General features: G+C 36.6%; 2 protein-coding genes across 22 annotated transcripts in view; both read left to right on the top strand.

The window, feature by feature from the left end:
* Positions 1-898: 898 nt before the first annotated feature.
* LOC127510238 (gastrula zinc finger protein XlCGF49.1-like) lies at positions 899-2864 on the top strand. Its single transcript, XM_051889813.1, has 2 exons — positions 899-940; positions 2148-2864. The coding sequence occupies exons 1-2, from the start codon at positions 899-901 to the stop codon at positions 2862-2864; spliced, it is 759 nt and encodes a 252-aa protein (XP_051745773.1).
* A 15825-nt stretch (positions 2865-18689) lies between these two features.
* LOC127508103 (uncharacterized) overlaps positions 18690-23351 on the top strand; it is an 86859-nt gene continuing 82197 nt past the window's right edge. For 6 of the 21 annotated variants that reach the window (XM_051885738.1, XM_051885726.1, XM_051885739.1 and 3 more), the window contains exon 1: positions 18704-18930. In XM_051885738.1, coding sequence (XP_051741698.1) covers positions 18864-18930 — 67 coding nt within the window. In that variant the 5' untranslated portion in view covers positions 18704-18863. Of the gene's footprint in view, positions 18931-23351 lie in introns of all 21 variants that reach the window. The other 15 variants (XM_051885735.1, XM_051885736.1, XM_051885737.1 and 12 more) reach the window with 7 other exon arrangements.

Genomic DNA, 23351 nt, shown 5'->3' with positions numbered 1-23351 from the left:
AATACACATCGGCAAGAATTATGGGGAAAAGAAACAAAGAGAGGACCATTTTAAAGTATCCAAAAACACTGAGCACTATCGGTCACAACACCAGGAAAAAAAGACGCTGACAGCTCTTCTTCTTCTTTGGGTTTTAACAGCAGCTTGCATCCTTGACGCTGCATTACTGCCATCTTCTGGTTCTGGTTATTTCCCATATACTTTAGTCATCATATTCTTGTCATTAGTCCCGTTTTAATGAGAAAGCAAATCAAATATTTCATTCCTTGTTCACTACTGCAGTCCATTATATTCTTTACTCCACGTCCTGTTAGTCCTATTTTTCCTTGTCTTTTATCATATCTATCCTCTGAACAATTAATAAGCATATGTTCTACAGTCTCAGGTATTTGGCACTGGCCACAAAACAGTTGGATGTTTCCCCATAATATGAAAAGTACTATTTAATTTATTATGCCCTATTCTTAAAGGGTTAGTTCACCCAAAAATGAAAATTCTGTCATTTATTACTCACCCTCATGCCGTTTGACACCCGTAAGACCTTCGTTAATCTTCGGAACGCAAATTGAGATATTTTTTATGAAATCCGATGACTCAGTGAGGCCTACATAAGGAGCAATGACATTTCCTCTCTCAAGATCCATTAATGTACTAAAAACATATTTAAATCAGTTCATGTGAGTACAGTGGTTCAATATTAATATTATAAAGCGACAAGAATATTTTTGGTGCGCCAAAAAACAAAACAAAATAATGACTTATATAGTGATGGCCGATTTCAAAACACAGCTTCATGAAGCTTCGGAGCGTTATGAATCAGCGGTAACATTAGAAACAGATACTGCTGATTACTTAATACTGACGAGCCATGTGGGACATTTAAAAGCTACATGTAAATATGAACAAAATCATAGACATTGGAAACATTTTCCCTTTTGTGGTAAGTTTCTGTTTAAATAAGATTTTCTGTTTAAAGAATTTTTTTTCTCTGTCAGTTTCTGCACATGTAAAACTACATCATGTTAATCATTTCATTACTTTATTTTTCTGATTGTAGTTATTAGGGAACCAAACCATATTAGATATGATGTGCTCTGTGTAGTTTGATGTTAATGAAGATGGGTGTCATCAAATTTCTGTTTATGCTTTAATTTTTTCATTAGTTTACATTATATTGTTTCTTTTCTATATTTCTAGACAGATGTCTTCTTATATGGTAATATAAGGGAGCAGAACGGAAAAAAAAGGATAAAAATGTTAAAAATGGAATGACAGGCAAAACAGAAATACATATGTGGAAATTCACACATTCTATGGGAGTGCAGTGTTACTGAATGAGCATTTTAAATTGAAGTGCACTTTGCGTCGATGCTGTTACTTTTCATATAGTGATATAATGATTTACAGAGGCAACACTTTATATTTGTGAGGCTATGTTATCTTCATTGATAGAATTTAGAGGACATCTGCTTCACTTACATAAATGCTTAAATGTGTAAATTAGTAAAATAAATAAATAAAACGGTAATTGAGCATTGATTTTGGCTAATCTTCCACACAGAAGTACATGTTCAGTGAAGCTCCTTCCACAACAATCCTGCCTTCAGTGATTTCTCAATAAATGTTGGAATATTCCCATCAGACGAGCATCAGGAGGAGCTGAAAGGAGCCAAAGTTTATTAAAGAGGACAGTGAGAACATGAGTGATCCAGAACCCTGCAGAATGAAACACACTGAAGAACAAAGAGGTTGGTGTTTATTCTTCATTAATAAAGCTTAAAGCAGTTTTGAATTTAGATTTGTTTTCGTTGGAGCTGTGAAATAATATAACTGAAGCATCAAATAATAAGGGACGCTTTCTATGAACTGGGTACATTTTTTTTCAACAAAAATGTATGTTAGAAAATTGTGTGGTTGATCAAATGTATTTTAGGATTTGTGCCTATAATGTTTTAAAAATAATAATTTGAAGATCAATGTACCTCATTCATGTACAATTAATAAAAATGCATCAAAAAGATCAATATTATATATTGCAATTGTCCATTTTCCACTGTTACATCAGGGTTTACTTTTCATGTCCTTCACATTTCTGTTTTTTTTTTTTTTTTTTTTTTTACTGAAAATGAACCGTTTTTATTTCAAAGTTGACTGAAGAAAATGAGAATAAAGAACTAATTAAATTTGAGGAGAAAAATCATGTCAAAACTGGAGAAAATCCTTTGAGTTGCTCTCAGACCAAACATAAAATTTTAAAGAAAAAAAGAGCCAATACATCTTTCATATGCACTCAGTGTGGGAAGAGTTTCACATACAAATGTTTTCTTGATGTTCACATGAGAGTTCATACTGGACAGAAACCGTTCACTTGTGATCAGTGTGGAAAGAGTTTTGCACAATCAGCACACCTTAAGGAACACATGAACATCCACACTGGAGGGAAGCCTTACACATGTGATCAATGCGGAAAAACATTTTTGTGGTCTTCAGTCCTGAAGATGCACCTGAAATTTCACACAAAAGAAAAGCCATATTCATGTTATTTATGTGGAAAGAGTTTTTCACGTCTAGGATATTTAAAAATACATCAGAAAATTCATACTGGTGTGAGAGAGTACATGTGCTTTGAGTGTGAGAAGACTTTTACAAGAGCCAGTGATTTAAAAGTGCACCAGAGGATTCACACTGGAGAAAAACCTTACAAGTGTTCACACTGTGACAAGAGATTCAGTCAGTCAGCAAATCTGAAAACACATGAGAGGATCCACACTGGAGAAAAATCACATCAGACCACTGCACGTGGGAAGCATTTCAAACATTCATCTTCTCTACACAAGCAAACAAAAAACAATCACAGTAAGTAGATCCTCTTCAGATCCAGCACTTTCAGGTTTGATGCCACATCCTCACCAAATGCAACAATAATTCATCAAGCAATAAAATATCATCTGGATAAATCTGTCCTAACCAGCGATTATACCCAACATGACAAAGAAACATTATCTAAAGTTTTCACATTGAATAAAATTCATCTTCAAAACCAGCAGATTCAACTGTGACATTCAAACATTCAACTTTAAGATGGCGTTCCTCTCCAAAGAGCAATATCAAGAAGTTTTATTCTTGTATATAATTTTGCTTCATGATATAAATGATATCATTGTGCTTTCTTATGTCATATTATGTTCAGTTGTCTTATACCTGGTATCTATCAGCAGATTTGTCTATCAGGGGATGTATTAGGGACCTGCAGATCAGAGACATAGTGAGTCAACCCAATCAGAGATGTTTAAGAATCCGCTCAACAGCGCTCGAAATTCTAGAAGGAAATGCTGGTATCGTCAAATTTTTAAAATGACTTGGTAACATTAAATTATAATTATAATTATACTTATTATGCATATGGATCACTTGTAGTTTGCTCACTGTTTTATGAAGAAATGTAGAAGCTTTTTACAGACCGTTCTTGTTCAGGAAGCTGAAGAAGAGGCTGAACACTTAATACAGATTGAGATTTATTTTTAATTTGTTCTTAACTGTTGTTTTTAAAACAACTAGTTGTTCTTCCTCTTATGATGTATTTAGAAAACCGATGCAAGATATACACTGTCATGTAGCTTTGAAACTGATCCTTCTTACATCCCTACAATACATTGCAGATATGCTCATAGAATATAAACCTAACAGATCATTCAGATCATCAGGATCAAGTCACTTAGAAATACCAAGGGTTCACTCAAAGCAAGGAGTCTGCTTTTAGCTGTTACGACAGCCGCAGCTGAACCAGCTTCCAGAAGAGATCAGATGTGCTCCAACAGTAGCCACATTCAAATCCAGACTCAAAACACTTCTTTTTATCTATGCATTTGCTGATTGAGCACTGTGCTATGTTCGAACTGTTTGCATCTTATTTTATACGCATTATCTGTTTATTCTTTTAATTCCTTTTTCTGTTTTTATTTCATTTTTAATGTATTTTATATCTTTTATGTATCATCTTGTTATTTCTGACTTTTAATGCATTTTAAATCTTGCTGTCTGGTTGAAAGAGCTGGGAGAATTAGGAAGAAAGCATTTGTGATTAGGTTAAAATTTGGTAAATTTGGATAAGGGGACAAACCATGATGGTTGGGCTATCTGACTCTGCGGTACGTGGAAGGGGTTTCTAAGGGGAATTGCGATCACTTGCAAAGGCAACATGATTAACACATTCCAGAAATCAAAACACGTTGGTTGGGGCACTTTCCAAAGGGGAAGTTTGAGCTGTGGTGCATGGTGAAGATATCTCTGGATTACAGTCAGAACACTTTCCAAAGGGGAAATTTGAAATGCATTGCATAGTTAAAGGATTAGTTCACTTTCAATTTAAAATTTCCTGATAATTTACTCACCCCCATGTCATCCAAGATGTTCATGTCTTTCTTTCTTCAGTTGAAAAGAAATTACAGTTTTTGATGAAAACATTCCAGGATTATTCTTCTTATAGTGGACTTTAGTGGCCTCCAAACAGTTGAAGGAAAAAATTACAGTTTCAGTGCAGCTTCAAAGCGTTCTACATGATCCCAGACGAGAAATAAGGGTCTTATCTAGAGAAACCATCGCTCCATTTTCTAAAAAAAAAAAAAAAAAAAAAAAAAATTATACATTTTAACCATAAATGCTCATCTTGAACTAGCTCTCTTCTTCTTCTTCTTCTTCTTCTTCTTCTTCTTCTCTATTAGAATTCCGGCAGTGTAGACACTGCTAAGTGTATTACTGCCCTCCTCAGGTCAAAGTTTGAACTAAATTGTCATATACAATATACTAGTGCAAGTATATAACAATTAGTTCAAACCCTTATTTCTGTTTCTAAATCACGTCATCTTTCTCCCGGTGTCTGTTAGATCACCGCACTGGAGTAGAGAGCACTATGAATTGTTCTTCATGCACATAGTAACTGAAATCAGGGGCGTAGCCATCATTTCAGAAGTGAGGGTGACATAAATTTTGGGTGTAATACCAATTTTTATGCGACCTTTTTCTAATTGATAGATTTTATTTTATTATTACAAATTGAAATCAATTTGCTTTTAATAAGAAATCAAATACACTGGAACAATAACCAATATAATATTTTTCCCTATATTTTATGACAATTCTATGATTGGTTTATGTACTACAAACACTTGTGCATTAAGTCCTCCTCATGGAATTTATACAATGTAGAAACAGAAAATACAGTATCTATCAAAAGTTTTGAAACAGTGCAATTGTACAACTGGTGTGTTTTATGTCATAGATCAAAACGTGAAAATATTTATAGGCTTTGTTAACCACAGACCTTATTTCAGGTGATTTAGCAAAAACCCATAAAAAAAAAAAACCCCATAGACTTTAGGGCGATGGAACCAGAAGTCCTAAAATGCTATTATAGAGGGTATGCATAGACGTCACTTTCCCGCCGGAACGCGCTCCCTCAGCTGGACTGAGTGGCAAAAGAACCTGCAGGATGACTGGATTTAATAGAGGAAACTGCGAAAACGTGAGTAAAACAAACAATTACTCTAAAGGTTGGGCTTGAAAGTGTTCCTTATGACATGTCAAAGAAACCTAATCCATGGATATTGATATGCAGCCAGGAGTCGTGTTTCCTGACATTTATATGTGCCTGATTTCGACACCGGGGAAATACATAAAGCAAATCTGCCTGTGAATAGTTTATATAACTACTATATAGGTAGGTTTAAATCCGAGTAATCACTTATATATAGTTATATATATCGTCATATTGTCCATGCAGCCCTAAAACTTGTAGTTTTATAGTTAAAAACACCCAATTATGCAGAATATATGGTAAATATTTAATTGATGAGTTGTCAACACAATATATAACAATACAATATATACGCTATGATTTTACCTCAAAATCCAACAATTTGACACAAAATGATAACTGCAAATCCATGTTTCTTTGCCTGGAGTCCAGCTGTTTCTGTGAATTGCAGCGACCTATTTGCTTCTTTTTTCTGTAACTTTCAGCAGTCTGTAAATATATACCTCAGGTTTTGTGTCAAAGCTATTTGTACAGTCAATCATAAAGCTCTTTCCCGTTTTGGATGTGTTTTATGTGTTTTTCGCGGCATTCACGCTGAAAACCAATGCTGCCGCTCAGTCTTTATGCCACAACTTAATAAAGCACGTACAAAGCATAAGACTCTCATTGATCAATACATAACAAACATCATTCAAAACACATACAACCCTCATAACTCAAAGAATAAAATGAATTGAGCCCATGAATCAAAAGGTTCCTTGAATGAGACCTATAAAGTCCCATAGAACCAAATACCAGCAATCAGAGTCCAGGGCCCGTATGTATAAAGCCGCTCAGAGTAAATTTTAGTCTTCATTGTGTCAAAATACTAAGAATGATGTAATTTTATTCTTATTCTTAGACTGAAGAATAAGTGTGATTCATAAAGGTTCCTAAGTGTCAAGACTAGGTCTTAGCTCCTAAATTATTTAAGAGAGCTGGAGAGGTCTTCTAACCTACTTAAGTGTAACAAGATGGCAGCAAAGAGGAGGAATTACATGCTTTCCAATGAAGATATGATGTGTTGAAGTTATAGGATGACATGGAGTTGATAAAATGATATAAACTTAAAGTTGTTTTTAACTTCTTTATAAAAGTCTCTTACTCTTAGAAAAGTCCTACTCTTTACTAAGATTTTTTTGACACTTAAGTCAAAACTTAAGACTATTCTTAAGAGCATTTCTGAGAAGTTTTATACATACGGGCCCAGAACAAAAAAAGCAGTCCAAAAAAGCAGTCCAAAAAACAAGATAATCCCAGCAAAAAAAATAAAATGTCAAAAAGTCAAAGAGAAAAAGTCAAAGAGAAAAAGTCAAAAAAACAAAACAAACAAAAAACAAAAAAAACAACAGTCTCACCCACATTAACTTCTCAGGGATTTCTGGATTCTTATAAGGCAATGCCACTGAAGAGGAAAAAATAATCCTCAAATGATCCCAGAAGGAGAAAACGTGATAATCCACTGGTAACAGGCCTCAAAAATCACCAGCCAATCTTTCAGTCAGTGTGCCAGATCAAACTTAGTCCATTGCACTCGCACAGGTGAGAGCCTGCCATTTTCCAGCACCTTTGTTGGCCTGTCTTTCAAGCATGACACCCCATAAGCTACAACTTCCCTCAAAATGGCCACCCTTTGACTTCCTTACCCAGAGGCTTTTTACACTAAGAGTCCTTCCTTCCATAACACATTCCCATTCAATGTAACAAATCCCCTGCCCCCACAGAAAATGGTTTACATACAAATAGTTTACCAAAAATATAAACAAATAAATAATCATCAAAACATTAATTGAAAAATGTTTTCTCTTTGATGGAAGTGTCACAACACATCTGATCTGAACGCTTCAGATTGAACACAATCTACAGACTGTACTTGTCCACATGAGAACATTACTGTTAATTTAATTTCTTTATTTTTTTAATTTCCTGCATGCAGTTAAATTCTAGAAATCAAATCATCAAATTATTAGTGTTCAAGCAAACTCTTTATTAAAAGTCACTGGACTAAATAAAAACAAGATGACAAGACGTTTCGGTGTTCATCCTAACACCAACCAAAGTTGTAAAAATACAGGAAGTGACTCTGGCAAATATACACCTGGGGCATGTTCAAGCTCAGACCGGTGCGCAACGTTTTGCTACGGTTTCTGGGTTAAATGACATGTTTTCTGGCAACGGTGTGCAACAGGGTTTGAGATACCTTCTCTCTTGTTTGGTGGGTGTGTCAAAATGCCCAATCAGCAGCAACATGTATATAAACCACGCGGTATTAAAGAGACAGCTCGCACAATGGGTCCAAGTAAAGTCATTTAAAAATGTGTCCGCTGCAGCTCGGTATACGCAACAATTGAAGATATTAGGAGACATGTTTGTCGTAAGAGTTTTATGGTAAAAATATAGCATATCAGTTCCTCAAAAAGAACACAAATAATGGCCTTCTTAGCTGCCATAGTTGCAACTCTTGCGTCATCAGAAAAGGGTGTTCAACACACCACTGTTTCTGTTTAAAAAATGTTTTGCAACGTTTTGTCGGGGCTGAATGCAGCCCTGCTAAAGTTACATGATCAGCACACAAGTAGAAGTAACATGATTTAGTTTAACTACATAGTATGCTTGCCAGAGTAGATGGTCCTTGGCGCTCATGGTAGTGCCCCTTTTCCTTCCAAAGTGGAGCACACTGACCCGTCCATACAGCGCCGTGGCATCGTTTCTAAGACAGCATTATATACGTGGGACAGATGATGTCTCAAAACCCCTCCACTATTCAATGAGGGACGCTCCACCTTCACATGAATCGCCTCCTTTACGCCTCGTTAGTTTTCTCTGTCCAGAATCCTCACCTCATGGTTGTGAAAGCTGTGTTTCCTTTGGTGTTAGTGATGTAAACTGCGGAGTCCTGCCCTGAAGAGCTCGTCTGTGCTGAGCCATGCGTCCATAAAGTGGCTGTCTTGTTTCCCCTAAAGACAGATCCTTGAATTCCTGCACTTAAATGCATACACAATGTTAATATCAGCCTATCCGATTCCTATGGACTCAATTGGCAACTCTCTATAGGGCGTGTTATTTCAACGCAGTTTCCGTCTGCCTGCTTGGCTGCTTCCACTGCACGCTGCTTGCAACCCACCTCTTCCTTAAACTTGTGTTGAACTTAATCAGTGTCATTCTGTTGTCACTGATGCAGCTCTGTTCTCTATTGGGGGATTTTGTGCTGCTTTCCTAGTTAAAAAATGGGAGGTTGTCCTCAGAAGCTGCTGCTGTTCCCTGTCTTAGCTTTCATGGAGCTCATGAAAAGGACGGGGAATTTGGAACAGAGCCACAACGCCAAATGTAACTTCAGCAAAATATGCCAATAAAAAAATTGACTAAAAATTTTGTCTATAGTCATTTTTGACTTAAGTAGTCCTGACTGAACTTTTAGATTTGTTTTCTTCCAGCTGCGCTCCATTCTGTGATTACCTGTTGGACTCTTGTCGGAGAACTGGTTTGCCCATTGCAGTCTCTGCGCTACCAAGAAATACTTTGCCATCTGCACTCACGACGTCTGACCCTACCTTTCCTGCTGCTATTTTTCTTAATAAACTGAAATTTTCTGCATTCACTATTGAATCCTCCTTATTTCATGTCACAGTACTGTTTAAAGGCACCATTAACATGCAGTTACAGTATCTCACAGAAGTGAGTACACCCCTCACATTTTTGTAAATATTTAATTATATCTTTTCATGTGACAACACTGAAGAAATGACACTTTGCTACAATGTAAAGTAGTGAGTGTACAGCTTGTGTAATGTCTAAACCGCTGGCCACAAAAGTGAGTACACCCCTAAGTGAAAATGTCCAAACTGGGCCCAAAGTGTCAATATTTTGTGTGGCCACCATTATTTTCCAGCACTGCCTTAACCCTCTTGGGCATGGAGTTCACCAGAGCTTCACAGGTTGCCACTGGAGTCCTCTTCCACTCCTCCATGACAGCATCACAGAGCTGGTGGATGTGTCACAACCGGGGCTAGAACCCAGAATGTGCTGCTGGTAGCCCAGAGCTCTAACCACTACACCAAGGAGCAGTGTAGACCCAAACTGCAGAGAATCACAAGAGGCAGGATTGGAGAAAAACAAACACTCTTTACTTAATGTCCTTCTTGAATAAACTCAAAAATTAAGCATCAAAAGCAGGGCTGAAGAAGGTACAGATCCAGGCAAAAATGTCCAAAAACATAAAGCAAAGCTTCCAAACAAGCAGGTCAAAGATCTGAGTAAACAGTCTCTCAAAGTAATCCAAACATGGGCCAAAAGATCTGTCTGAGCAAAAGAACTTCAAGACTGAGCAAAGATACAAACAAATGCAGGTATTATATATGCCCACACACACACACACTAACAAGCCAGGCACAGGTGATATCATTGAGCTAATAATGAACAGGAAATCTGGAGGAAGTTGTGGAAGGTCTTGTGCTCAATAGGGTTTAGGTCTGGAGACATGCTTGGCCAGTCCATCACCTTTACCCTCAGCTTCTTTAGCAAGGCTGTGGTAGGAAACATTACCGTACTTTGCTTTTGAATTGTTTGATTGTTCATTCAACAAATATCTGAATTAACAGTTCTGTTCATTCTCTTAATTCCTCCAAAAACCAGAGATGTGAAAACGTGCCGTCTGCTCCTGATATGATGAGCTCATGACCTGTGTCATTAATGTTTATTTGTGAAGGTCTTCTGCGGTTCATCTTCTGTTCCTCTGATGGCAGCATAAGTCACTGTATCAATATAATCCTGAAAGAACAGATTCTGTCCATTAATATTGATTATTATTATTATTAGAGCACAAGCTTCATTTATCTGAGAGTCAAACTCATTTCAGCAGCATATAGATGAGAGAAGATGAGTGATTTTCTCTGAATAGGACTGGTCAGTGGACAGTGATGAAGAACAAGGGAAAGTGCTGGTATCTACTCACATCCACCGATTTTACTGGCTTTTTATCGGAGGAAGTGACCTCAGAATAAGTCACATGATCATCACTTATATAAATATAATAATCATTAATACACAATAAAACAGTATCAAAAGACCTTAATGTAAAAATAAATTTGAAAAACACACCATGATTTTGTGATCTGCAGTAGATGAAACAGCAGAGCAGAAGTGCAGATCCAGATGCAGAAATACAGATAATCAACATCATTATGTGTGAAACCTGAGAAACACAGAGAATATCTAGTGCCAATAATACTGCAGTCAGTTTTCACACTGAACACAGTCAAACACAGCAAATCTGCTCCTCACTTATTTGACACACAACGCCGAGTGAGTGACAGAAAGGGAACTGGAAGCTTAACTGACTCTATGCAAAAATATGTTACTACACAGATAAAGGTGCAATATGTAAGAGTTTTGCAGTAAAATATCCAAAAACCACTAGGCCAGTGTTATATATTTTGTTCACTTGAGTACTTACAATATCCCAAATGTTTCCAACTATTTGTAAATCATGAAAAAATTGCAATTTTAACCAAACACACTCAAGATTCCGCGCTCAAATTTGCCATCATCAAGCTACGCCTTTGTTTTGAATAGGCCTCTAGTGACCTCTAGCCGACAGAAATCTTACATATTGCACCTATAAATTAAAGTTTAGGTCAAATGGTTGTATATTTTTTATTTAAATTATGACTCACCCAGTCTCTCCAGCGCTACAGTTGCATTGGCTGAAGCTCCTCCAGCAATCACTTGACACATATAAACTCCTTTATCATCAGTTCTGAGACTCTTCAGTCGGTCAGAGAAGTTTCCTTTGGGGGTTTCAGCAGTGAGGAACTCGACTTTGTATCGCTCGTCTGTTGAATCTGGAAAAACCTCATTTTTTTAGAGCAGAACCAGAACTGAAGTCTCTGAGTCTGTTCTTCTCCATTCCACCTCCAGATCCTCCGTTAGTAAAGGTCCATCAACATAACAGGGCAGAATCACTGAAGATCCCAGAGGAGCAACCAGAGGGGCCGTGCAATGTGAAACCTAAAACATTAAAGGGTTAGTTCACCCAACAAATATAATTCATATTTTACTCACCCATGTTGTTTTAAATCCATTTGATCGTTTGATGAAAGAAAGTCATAAGGATTTTAAAACAACATGGGTGAGTAAAATAAGGCAGAATGATCATTTCTGGGTGTTTAATAAACATTATTCATTCAATAAAAAACACTATAGGTAGTTCAACATAAGATACAGAAATGGTTGGATCTGTGAAATATCTACAGTTTTATTGAGCAAAAGAACAAAGAAATTTAAACAAATCCACTCAGGTTGCAAAGTTTATCACTGATCTGAAAACAGATTTTCTGTTCCTTTAATGGTAAAGGGCAGAATCAATGCTGATTTAGAGTAAATGAGAAAGACATGTCAACACCTAAATATGTAGTCTCCGATTAAAGTAAAATATTTTTTAATTGTTCTTTTTTTAAGAGTTTTAAGGGTCCTATTGCATTAGGAAGCTATAAAACAGAACTTTTTGTTTTTACTTAATTACTCTGTTGAGGTATTAATGTGAGGAATACATGTCATTTATTTTTATTTTATTAATGTCCCCAGTAGCTTTTCTTATAACACGTAGACATAATGCTTACCTTTATTAGTGATCAGAGATTCCCTAAGAGGCCATTTCATACATACAAGCTTTACACAATAATAATAATAATAAAAAATGTAACTTTTAATAAATAAAAGGAAAGACAGAAGAGGGCAATAAAGACATAAAGTCTACGTCATAGCCTAGCCTATCAGCAATCATCAGCAGTACTGAGATCAAAACAATTAGATACATCTTCAAATGTAAATAAAAATAAATAAATAAAAAATAGTCGTCTGCTATAAAAGATGGTAATTTTTACTTTGATTTCTAACCGTCACCTTTAAACTGCCATGAGGGTCGAGTCATGTGATCAGATATATTAACTTGATTGAATGAGACGTCAGGCTAGAAATATCTAAACCGAAGCTCATCAAACAAAGAGAAAATACTCATATAATATATTAGGTGTGTTGTCATAAATGAGTATGGAGAAACTATTCCCATGATGCACTGTTCTGCTTATGGGGTAATGAAAGAAACAGTAACATCCGTGTCAACAGTTACATTGTTGGACATAATTTCTTTATGTTATGTGAAAGATACTCTGCATTTATAGTTCTTTTCAGCTTGAAGACAGTAAACTGACAGTATAGTTTTGCAATTACACTTAGGTTTGTGAATTATTTGAGAATAGATTTCTCTCTGTTGAAACCAGAAGGATTGTTTTGATCACTGTAGGTCAGTCTGAAATCAATCTTTAGATTTCGCAAAAGTCTCTGGAATAAACAGAGATTCATGCTTTCAATAGCAATCACAATGTGTCATATCTGTCCATTATTAGTAAATGCTATGTAGCATGTCTTTGGGTTGTTTGAAAACCTATGAAAACCTCACAAATCTTTATCATGTGGAACAAACTGCAGATATTGAGAACACAGAGATAAAGAATCAATAAACTATTTATTTATAGGTATTTATGTCATAGTATACAAAGAAAACCAACAAAAATAAACATAACATTCCACAATACTTCCCACTTCCCATTGCGCGGCTTAACAACAGGAACACACAGCTAACAGTACAAAGACATCAGACATTCAACACAACAGATGTGTAGCAGCACTGTGCATTTACAAGGTATAAAGTACATACATTATAAAAGGTATAGCAATAATAAAAATAATTAAAAAAGTAAATAAATAAATGAACAACTCAATTAATAAATGAAAGGACTCAATGACCTTATACCTGCCTCAAACTGCCCAGTTTTAAAACAAAAAGTAACATATCATCAGAAAAAAAAAAAAAAAAAAATCATAAAATCACCTCACGAACAAATATAAAGAAAAGAATAATATAAAATCTGTAGGTGCACATGTGGTCAGGTGTTTAAGAGAGCCCTCCCTCTGAAAATTGCAATTCATCAAAATTGATGAAAGAAAGGAGACCACGTTTAAAAAAAACTTGCTTTTAGAACCTCAGACAGTGAATTTGATTTTTTCCAGCCGAATATAATACATTACATGTTTAACCCATCTGCTATGTGTTGGGGGCTCAGGTTTTATCCAATGAAAAAGAATTAAGCGTCTTGCCAACAGTGTGGTAAAGGCGATTACATCAGGCTTTTCTTGAGAGAGTCACATGAACAAGACTGAGAAGCAAACAAAACTGAAATAGTCTAACCAACAAGGACAAACTAAATGCAGGTGAAAATTATTGCCTATTGTTGATCTGAATGCTTCTATTGTTCTCCTCATTTGTAAGTTGCTTTGGATAAAAGCATCTGCTAAATGATTAAATGTAAATGTAAATTACTACTGACTAACTAACAGGAAACAAAAACAAACAACAAAATATATTTGACAGTGGCTCCCTCTAGTGGACAACATTAGTATTGTGGCTTTCAATTATATATACAGGTGCTGGTCATATAATTAGAATATCATCAAAAAGTTGATTTATTTCACTAATTCCATTCAAAAAGTGAAACTTGTATATTATATTCATTCATTACACACAGACTGATATATTTCAAATGTTTATATCTTTTAATTTTGATGATTATAACTGACAACTAAGGAAAATCCCAAATTTAGTATCTCAGAAAATTAGAATATTGTGAAAAGGTTCAATATTGAAGACACCTGGTGCCACACTCTAATCAGCTAATTAACTCAAAACACCTGCAAAGGCCTTTAAATGGTCTCTCAGTCTAGTTCTGTAGGCTACACAATCATGGGGAAGACTGCTGACTTGACAGTTGTCCAAAAGACGACCATTGACACCTTGCACAAGGAGGGCAAGACACAAAAAGTCATTGCAAAAGAGGCTGGCTGTTCACAGAGCTCTGTGTCCAAGCACATTAATAGAGAGGCGAAGGGAAGGAAAAGATGTGGTAGAAAAAAGTGTACAAGCAATAGGGATAACCGCACCCTGGAGAGGATTGTGAAACAAAACCCATTCAAAAATGTGGGGGAGATTTACAAAGAGTGGACTGTAGCTGGAGTCAGTGCTTCAAGAACCACTACGCACAGACGTATGCAAGACATGGGTTTCAGCTGTCACATTCCTTGTGTCAAGCCACTCTTGAACAACAGACAGCGTCAGAAGCGTCTCGCCTGGGCTAAAGACAAAAAGGACTGGACTGCTGCTGAGTGGTCCAAAGTTATGTTCTCTGATGAAAGTAAATTTTGCATTTCCTTTGGAAATCTGGGTCCCAGAGTCTGGAGGAAGAGAGGAGAGGCACACAATCCACGTTGCTTGAGGTCCAGTGTAAAGTTCCACAGTCAGTGATGGTTTGGGGTGCCATGTCATCTGCTGGTGTTGGTCCACTGTGTTTTCTGAGGTCCAAGGTCAACGCAGCCGTATACCAGGAAGTTTTAGAGCACTTCATGCTTCCTGCTGCTGACCAACTTTATGGAGATGCAGATTTCATTTTCCAACAGGACTTGGCACCTGCACACAGTGCCAAAGCTACCAGTACCTGGTTTAAGGACCATGGTATCCCTGTTCTTAATTGGCCAGCAAACTCACCTGACCTTAACCCCATAGAAAATCTATGGGGTATTGTGAAGAGGAAGATGCGATATGCCAGACCCAACAATGCAGAAGAGCTGAAGGCCACTATCAGAGCAACCTGGGCTCTTATAACACCTGAGCAGTGCCACAGACTAATCGACTCCATGCCACGCCGCATTGCTGCAGTAATTCAGACAAAAGGAGCCCCAACTAAGTATTGAGTGCTGTACATGCTCATACTTTTCATGTTCATACTTTTCAGTTGGCCAAGATTTCTAAAAATTCTTTCTTTGTATTGGTCTTAAGTAATATTCTAATTTTCTGACATACTGAATTTGGGATTTTCCTTAGTTGTCAGTTATAATCATCAAAATTAAAAGAAATAAACATTTGAAATATATCAGTCTGTGTGTAATGAATGAATATAATATACAAGTTTCACTTTTTGAATGGAATTAGTGAAATAAATCAACTTTTGATGATATTCTAATTATATGACCAGCATCTGTATATATATACAGGGTTGGGGAGTAACAGAATACATGTAACGGCGTTACATGTATTCCGGTAACTGTAATTCGTTACAGTTACGTCAAAAACGTAGTAATCAGATTACAGTTACGTTTTGATTACAATGTTTTCATTTAAAACTAAATAAATCATTAAGGCCACGTACACACTGCAGCTAAATTAGGTTGTCAGTTCACCTTTTAGTGCTTAATCGTGTTCTGTACACACACAGTTCAGTAAAATACGGGAGTGACAACCGCATTCTACAACTGAATTAACTCCCGAAAAATACAGGTAGTGACAACCGCATTTTCAGAAATTCCACGCAGTGTGTACGGAAACCGAACCGAACAACTAGTTGTTAATGACGTTTAACGTTCATATCGGAGATGTGTCTCTCTATGCGCGGTGAATCACATGGAAAGCATGAGCCCTGACTCATTCGAGTTGCCAGATCTTGCTGGAAAAATCAGCGAACAAGAATAAGCCCATAATAAACCGAAATAAATCCAAATGCTTTATGTTGAAAATAACACCAAAATATCACGATTCATGTCTGCACACTTTAATAACTCCATAAACCCGTTAGCTTCATGAGACGAGCTTAAACAACAAGCCCGAAAATGCTTATAATGAGTGATCATGGCAACACAGAAAGAGCGCGCTCTGTGTGAAACAGGCTGTACAAGCAACAACACACGACGCCTCCGTCGACTGTGTTAGTGTGTTTAGTTAAATTGCTGAAAATAACGAGTGTTTTATCACTGTAATATTACTTTGGTCACAATAATGGATACCAAACACTAGAGACGCCAGAACGTCGCTATGGTTTCCAAGCTGTCAATCATCGAATTTTCGAGAATGAGTCGTTTTCCGTACACACATGTAATGATAATTTAGGGGATTCAGTCCCGCATTTAAATGCGGTTATCACTCCAGATTTACAGTGTGTACGTGGCCTATTTTGCCATAATAACACTATATTAATCGCTGCTTGATTATACAGTATTTCCTGGTTCTGTTGCCAGTGATGACTCACGTGAGCCACCCGCTGGTGCATGCGCAAATAACACCTGTCTACAATCTCCTCAGACGCAGATAATTGCTGCTGCTAGTGTAAACGATGCTTCCCGCGGGGATAAACGCTTTCAATTCATGGAAATTTCGCTGCTATTTTGTTTTCAAAGAAGAAAATGCAAACAACATGGTCGTACAGTGCAAACTCTGCCTTCCAGCTACGAAAACACTTTCTTTATCAAAGGACTAAAAAATATTCTGTAATACCATAATGTAGCCACTAGATGTCTGTATAGCCCTTTATATACTATATATATATTTTTTCAGGGCTGTGTATTCCCAAGTTGTGGAAATAAGACATGATTGCTTAGTTTTAATAGGTTTTAAAAGTAATCAAAATGCTAAACATTAAAATTAAAGCAGAAAAAATATGAACAGAAATGTTTGATCTGAGCTTGTTCAGTTTGGTTATGATCTGATGTCATTTTTATATTTTTAAGCTCTAAACATACTTTTATTGTTGAGACCCATTCAAAAGTATGGAACATGTGACGTTTAAAAACTTGCAGAAATTGAGAAGAAATAATTAAAATTAAATTTAAAAATGCAATTTATCTAGTTCTTACTTTCTTTAGGCCTATGTGACCTTGAAGTAATCCAAAAGTAATCAGATTACATTACTTTTACATTGTGGTACTTGGATTACGTTACTGAATACTTTTTTTATGAAGTAATTTGTAACTGTAACGGAATACATTTTTATAGTAACCCTCCCAAGCCTTTATATATATATATATATATATATATATATATATATATATATATATATGATTAAACTCAAATTTACTAATTCGTGGTAGCCTACCTTATTTCATGCTTTAACAATTAGTTGAATTTTCAACTTCCATTTTGTAGCTAAGCAGTAGCCTAATTATACATTATTATATCACTTGTTATTTAACAATTACATTCGGTCCTGCATTAACAGTGTGATTCAGTTTGTTTGCACTGCCTGTATTTCAGTAAGTTAGACTAATACTTCCAGGGCTGGAAATGGCTGAGATTCACTGGGGGGACTCTAGATGTTAAGATTTGTTTGTCACCTGTTTGTCACCGGATGTCACCTGTTGGAGTTTGGGTTTCTTGCCGCTGTCGCCTCTGGCTTGCTTAGTTGGGGACACTTGATATCCAACAATGTTTTTGATCTGCCTGCATTGACACCATTGTATGCGAACTACATTAAAAACTATTGATTTTTACAATGGAATGAATCAATACTGAATTTACTTAAGCTGGACAATAACACCATTTTCTTTAAGAGCTGCTGTGCAGCCAAAATTATTTACCTGTTATCAATGTAAAGCTGCTTTGACACAATGTGCATTGTAAAAAGCGCTATATAAATAAAGGTGACTTCACTTGACTTGAAGTTAATCAAGTTACTTTCAAAAGGTGTTTTACTCTATTTTGTTCACTTCCGTTTGGGATGGGGGACTGGTTGTCTCCCTCGGTTGCTCCCTCCTCCTCCGTGAGGTTTATTTATTTGTTTGTTGCTTTATTTTTGCAAAATGTCCCACACATGCAAAGTTGGTTGATAACATAACTGCAATAAAGTAACAGCCTATAGTTAACAACTACTTGTTTACAAAGTGCCATGGGAAGTCAAACTATCTTTACTTAAAATGTTCTTATACTGAACGTTAATTCAGAATTAAGATGTTAATTCTTGGAATACATACAGGTGTTTCCTAATGGGCATATCTGTCATATTAGCAAACACATTTTACACATGGGGAAAACCAATATTTAGTCAATAATTCAAGAAGGTTAAGCTCTTGATTCTAACTTGTAGTTGGCCAATGAAAAAGTAGTTCTTGTAATTGTTCAACATCTTTCGCGATCTTTTTGTGATTAATCATGCAATTTTATTGCGCTATGTTTTTGTGCTGAATTTGAACTGGAACGCCGTCCCCCCTCGAAATTCCCTCCCCGGACGCCGTCCCCCCGCGTGACGCCCCATTTCCAGCCCTGAATACTTCCTGATCACTTGACTGGACGCAGCCGGACAGTCGGACGACCTTTTAAATCTTTAAGTAAAACTGAACCGCGGACATTTCACGAACATGATCGAGCTTCCGTCGGCGGAACATCTATATTTGTGGTAATTTATAGCTTTTTGGTTTAATGCAGCATTTGAATATGCACCAGACGAACTGTGTTTTGATGTCAGTCCTGCTAATGATCGCTGATGGTATGTACAGAGGCTATTATTAGCTCTCTCTCTCAAATTTTTTTTTTCAAATTCAAATTCGCTTTATTGGCATGACTTACACAGTATTGCCAAAGCAGTGGCCATTGAACAAATAATGAACAAATAATGATTATATAATGCATAAACATGTAAATATACATACAAGAAATAACAACAATAACAAAAAAAAAAAAAAAAACTGTACAAACATTAAGAATATTTCTGATTCTAGTTTTGTCCACTGGTTGCTGTCTCTCTTAGATTGTGGCAAGCTGTTACGTATTTTGCTGCTGTTGCAATCAATTTGCTGTTTTCTCCTAGAATATAATTTATTTTTTCTGTATTTGAAGATGCCATAAATTTTGTTTCTAGTAGCTGGAATTTAGTGAAATAGTCTGATCGAATACTGAGATAGTGGTCACAGTGCAGCAGGAAGTGTTCCTCCGTCTCCACCTCTCTGAGAGCACAGTGAACACAGTCTCTGCTCTCGCGGCTGCCATCTCTGCCTGTGCCGTCCTCTCTCTATAGCTAGGCTATGATCACTCAGCCTGTATCTGGTTAGGGTCTTTCTAACTTTATGTTCTTTAACACAGCTAAGATATTCTGCTGGTTTGTAGTCTCTTTTTAGTTGTAAATAGAGTTCCATCTTTTTTTGTAATTTAGTGGCATCTTTCCAATAGTTGATGTAATTTTGTTTTTGCAATTGAACAATTTGTTTGGGCCGGATTGTGCTGTGTAGGTTTGGCTGTAGTTTCAGCACCAGCTGTGATAAGGCGCTCATGATCAGGTTTTGCTCCTGACACTGTAGAGCTTCTGCCTGGTATGAGTTTGGATCACTGTATTTAAGGTGTTGGTAGAATTTTAGAGCTCTTTTTTGGATGGTTATCAATAAAGGGTATTGTCCTAATTCAGCTCTGCATGAGTTGTTTGGTGTCGCTCTATTTACTTTTAATATGCTTTTACAAATTTGAGTATGCAGAGTTTCAATTTCTTCTTTTTCCCATTTTGAGAAATCTTGGGTTTTTTGGGGTCCCCATACCTCACTGCCATATAGAGCAATTGGTTCAATTATTGCTTTTAGGATTTTCAGCCAGGTTTGGATTGGAATTTCATGTCGAATTGTATTTTTAATCATGTAGAAGACTCTCATTGCTTTTGCTCTCAGCTCTTTCACAGCCAGATTGAAATTCCCTGTTGAACTCAGTTTTAGTCCCAGATAGGTGTATTCATAGGCGTGTTGGAGGACCTGGTTTCCTACTCTAAAGGTGTATCTATTTTCCCTACACCTGGATCTGTTTTGAAAAATCATTATTTTTGTCTTTACTAGGTTAATTTTAAGAGCCCATGTTTGACTGAATGTCTCTATGATGTCGAGGAGTTGTTGTAGTCCCTCTTTTGTTTTTGACAGAATGACTAAATCATCTGCAAAGAGGAGACATTTGATTTCTGATTCAGTCAGGTTTGGGCCGGGGGCAGTCGAATTATTTAATGCTTTGGCTAATTCATTTATATAAATGTTAAATAGTGTGGGGCTCAATGGGCAACCTTGACGGACTCCTCGTTGTTGGGAGAAAAATTCTGTCCGTTTATTCCCTATTTTTACAGCACATGTATTGTTTTTATACATGGTGCTGATCAAATCAAATGTTTTCCCTCCAATCCCATTTTCCAGTAGTTTTAGGAAGAGTCCTTCATGCCAGATTGAATCGAAAGCCTTTTCAAAGTCAACAAAGCAAGCAAAGACTTTGGTTTTGTTTTGGTATACATGTTTATTAATGATCGTGTGGAGGGTGTAAATATGGTCAGATGTTCTGTGCTTGGGCAGGAATCCAATTTGACTTTTATCCAGGATTTTGTGGGTTTTGAGAAAGTTCTGCAATCTCATATTAATAATCGAACAGAATATTTTCCCCAGGTTGCTATTGACACATATGCCTCTGTAATTGTTTGGCTCAAATTTGTCTCCTTGTTTAAGGATTGGTGTAATCAGGCCTTGATTCCAGGTGTCGGGGAAATATCCTACACTCAAAACATTGTTGAATAATTTGATTATTGCAGTCTTGAATTTGTCATTGGTGTATTTGATCATTTCATTTAATATTCCATCAATGCCACATGCCTTGTTGGGTTTTAATGCATGTAGTCTATCTGTTAGCTCGTTTATTGTAATTGGGAAGTCCAGGGGATTCTGATTGTCTTTAATTTTTTCTTTCAGGATTTCTAATTTGGTTTTTATTTCATTTTGAGCAGGATTTGTTTTGGTTGTTTTGTACAGATTTTCAAAGTGTGTCCTCCATATGTTCCCGTTTTGAATGGCCAATTCTTCCTGTTGTGGTCTATAGAGAGTGTTCCAATTGTTCCAGAAGTTACTGGTATTTATTGACTCCTCCATTGCTTGAAATAATTGTTCTGTATGCTCTTCCTTTTTTGCTCTTAGAGTTTGTTTGTAGACTTTAAGAGCTTCATGATATTGATGGCGGAGTTCTTGATTGTCTGGGTCTCTGTGTTTTCGATTGGAAAGATTTCGTACTGTTGTTCTAATACTTTTACACTCACTGTCAAACCACTTTTCGTTGGTGTTTTTTGGTTTAATTTTTGATGATTTTTTCAAATTGCACATGGATGCTGATTGGTGGAATATGTTGGTGATGTCATGTAGTGCCAGATTTATGCCTATTTTATTTTGTGGATATGTGTTAATTATAAATTTGTCCAATAATAATTTGATAGTTTGACTTTCTATTGCACTTTGATAATTTTCTGTGCTGTTTTTTGTCCACTTGTATGATTGTTTCAGCTTTAGTAAATGAGAAGGCTGTCTGTGTGATTCATTAGTTTGAGTTCGTTTTAGATATAATGTAATTTTACAGTGGTCTGACAGAGGTGTTTGAGGGCTGACTGTGAATGCTCTGAGATGCACTGGGTCAATGTCTGTAATGAAATAATCTACAGTACTGTTGCCCAGAAATGAATTAAAGGTATAACAGCCAAAAGAGTCTCCCCGAATGCGACCGTTTATTATATATAGACCCAGTGATTGACAGAGTTCTAGTAGGCTTTTTCCACTTTTGTTTGTGAATTTGTCATAGTTATTTCTGAGGTGGTATGAGGGCAGAGGGTGGCTGGAGTTTGTAATATATTTGTCTCCCTGTGTGTTGACAAAGTCTGGTTCAATTCCAGTTCTAGCATTTAAATCGCCACATATTAACACATTTCCTTTTGTCTGGAAATGGCAGATCTCATCTTGTAGAATGGAGAAGGTTTCTTCATTGTAATAGGGAGATTCAGTCGGGGGTAAATATGTAGCACACAAGAATATGTGACGGTCTGTGGAGACAGTGTCTTTTTGGATTTTTAACCAAATGTAAAATTGTCCGGTTTTTATAGATTTGATTGAGTCTATGAGTTCTGTTCGGTACCATATCAGCATTCCCCCCGAGTCTCTGCCCTGAGTGACCCCTTTTAGTTTGGATGATGGTAGGACTATTTCTCTAAATCCAGTTGGGCAGCCAGTGGACAAATCTTTTATATTCCATGTTTCTTGTAGTATTATAATGTCAGAGTTCTGGATTTCTTTTTTGAAGTCTGAATGTTGGCTCTTAATACAAAAAATGGAGGACCTTAGTCCTTGAATATTCCAACATGTGATTTTTAAGGAATACGAGTCCATTATTTAACTGTTTTTGTTATTTCAAAACAAGACAAACATCAGTATATTGTTGAATTGACATATCAAGAAGAATATATTAAATATTATGATGCATCTAAGAATATATTTAAAACAAATTGAGAATGAAAGTAAAATACATAAAATAAAAATCATATTCTTATTATATTTTTCCCAAGAATATATTAAATAAAATGAGATTTCTAAGAATCCCTTTTAAAATAAATATATAAATAAAAGAAATATAATGCACACACACACGCACGCACGCACACACGCACGCACACACACACACACACACACACAGAGTACATTTCTTTCTTTCTTTCTTTTTTTTTTTTTCTTCCTCTTCTGAGTCACTAACCCATGAGGTGAGAGCACAACAGAGTCAGCATGTGCTGGATGTTTCTGAGGTCTCTAGATGAAGATGAGGCCTGCTGGCTGTCGACTGTGCTGGTGTTGGAGTGGATCAGTGATCGGCTGACTGCTTCAGCGTAGCTCTGGCTGTCCGAGTGCTGTTCCTGCTGATGTTCATGTGAATGAGAAGGCGAGGAGGCTGTAGGCCTGGTCATGTGAGGTTTTCCAGGGGGAAACATAGAGCCTCTCATTGGGATTCTCTGCTCAGAGTTGAAGTGGTGGAGGGGGCGGTGATTTGAAGGGTGTCCCTGTAGTGGCTCTATGGGGTGTCCATGTGATCGCTGTTGTGTGTTGGAGTTGCGGTTCAGTGTGATGTCCTTCAGGGTCTTTGTAAAGA

This window comes from Ctenopharyngodon idella, chromosome 3, assembly GCF_019924925.1.
Source record: "Ctenopharyngodon idella isolate HZGC_01 chromosome 3, HZGC01, whole genome shotgun sequence".
Taxonomy (NCBI): Eukaryota; Metazoa; Chordata; class Actinopteri; order Cypriniformes; family Xenocyprididae; genus Ctenopharyngodon; species Ctenopharyngodon idella.
The sequence above is the reverse complement of the archived record's forward strand: the minus strand, read 5'-3'. Positions and strand labels throughout refer to the sequence as shown.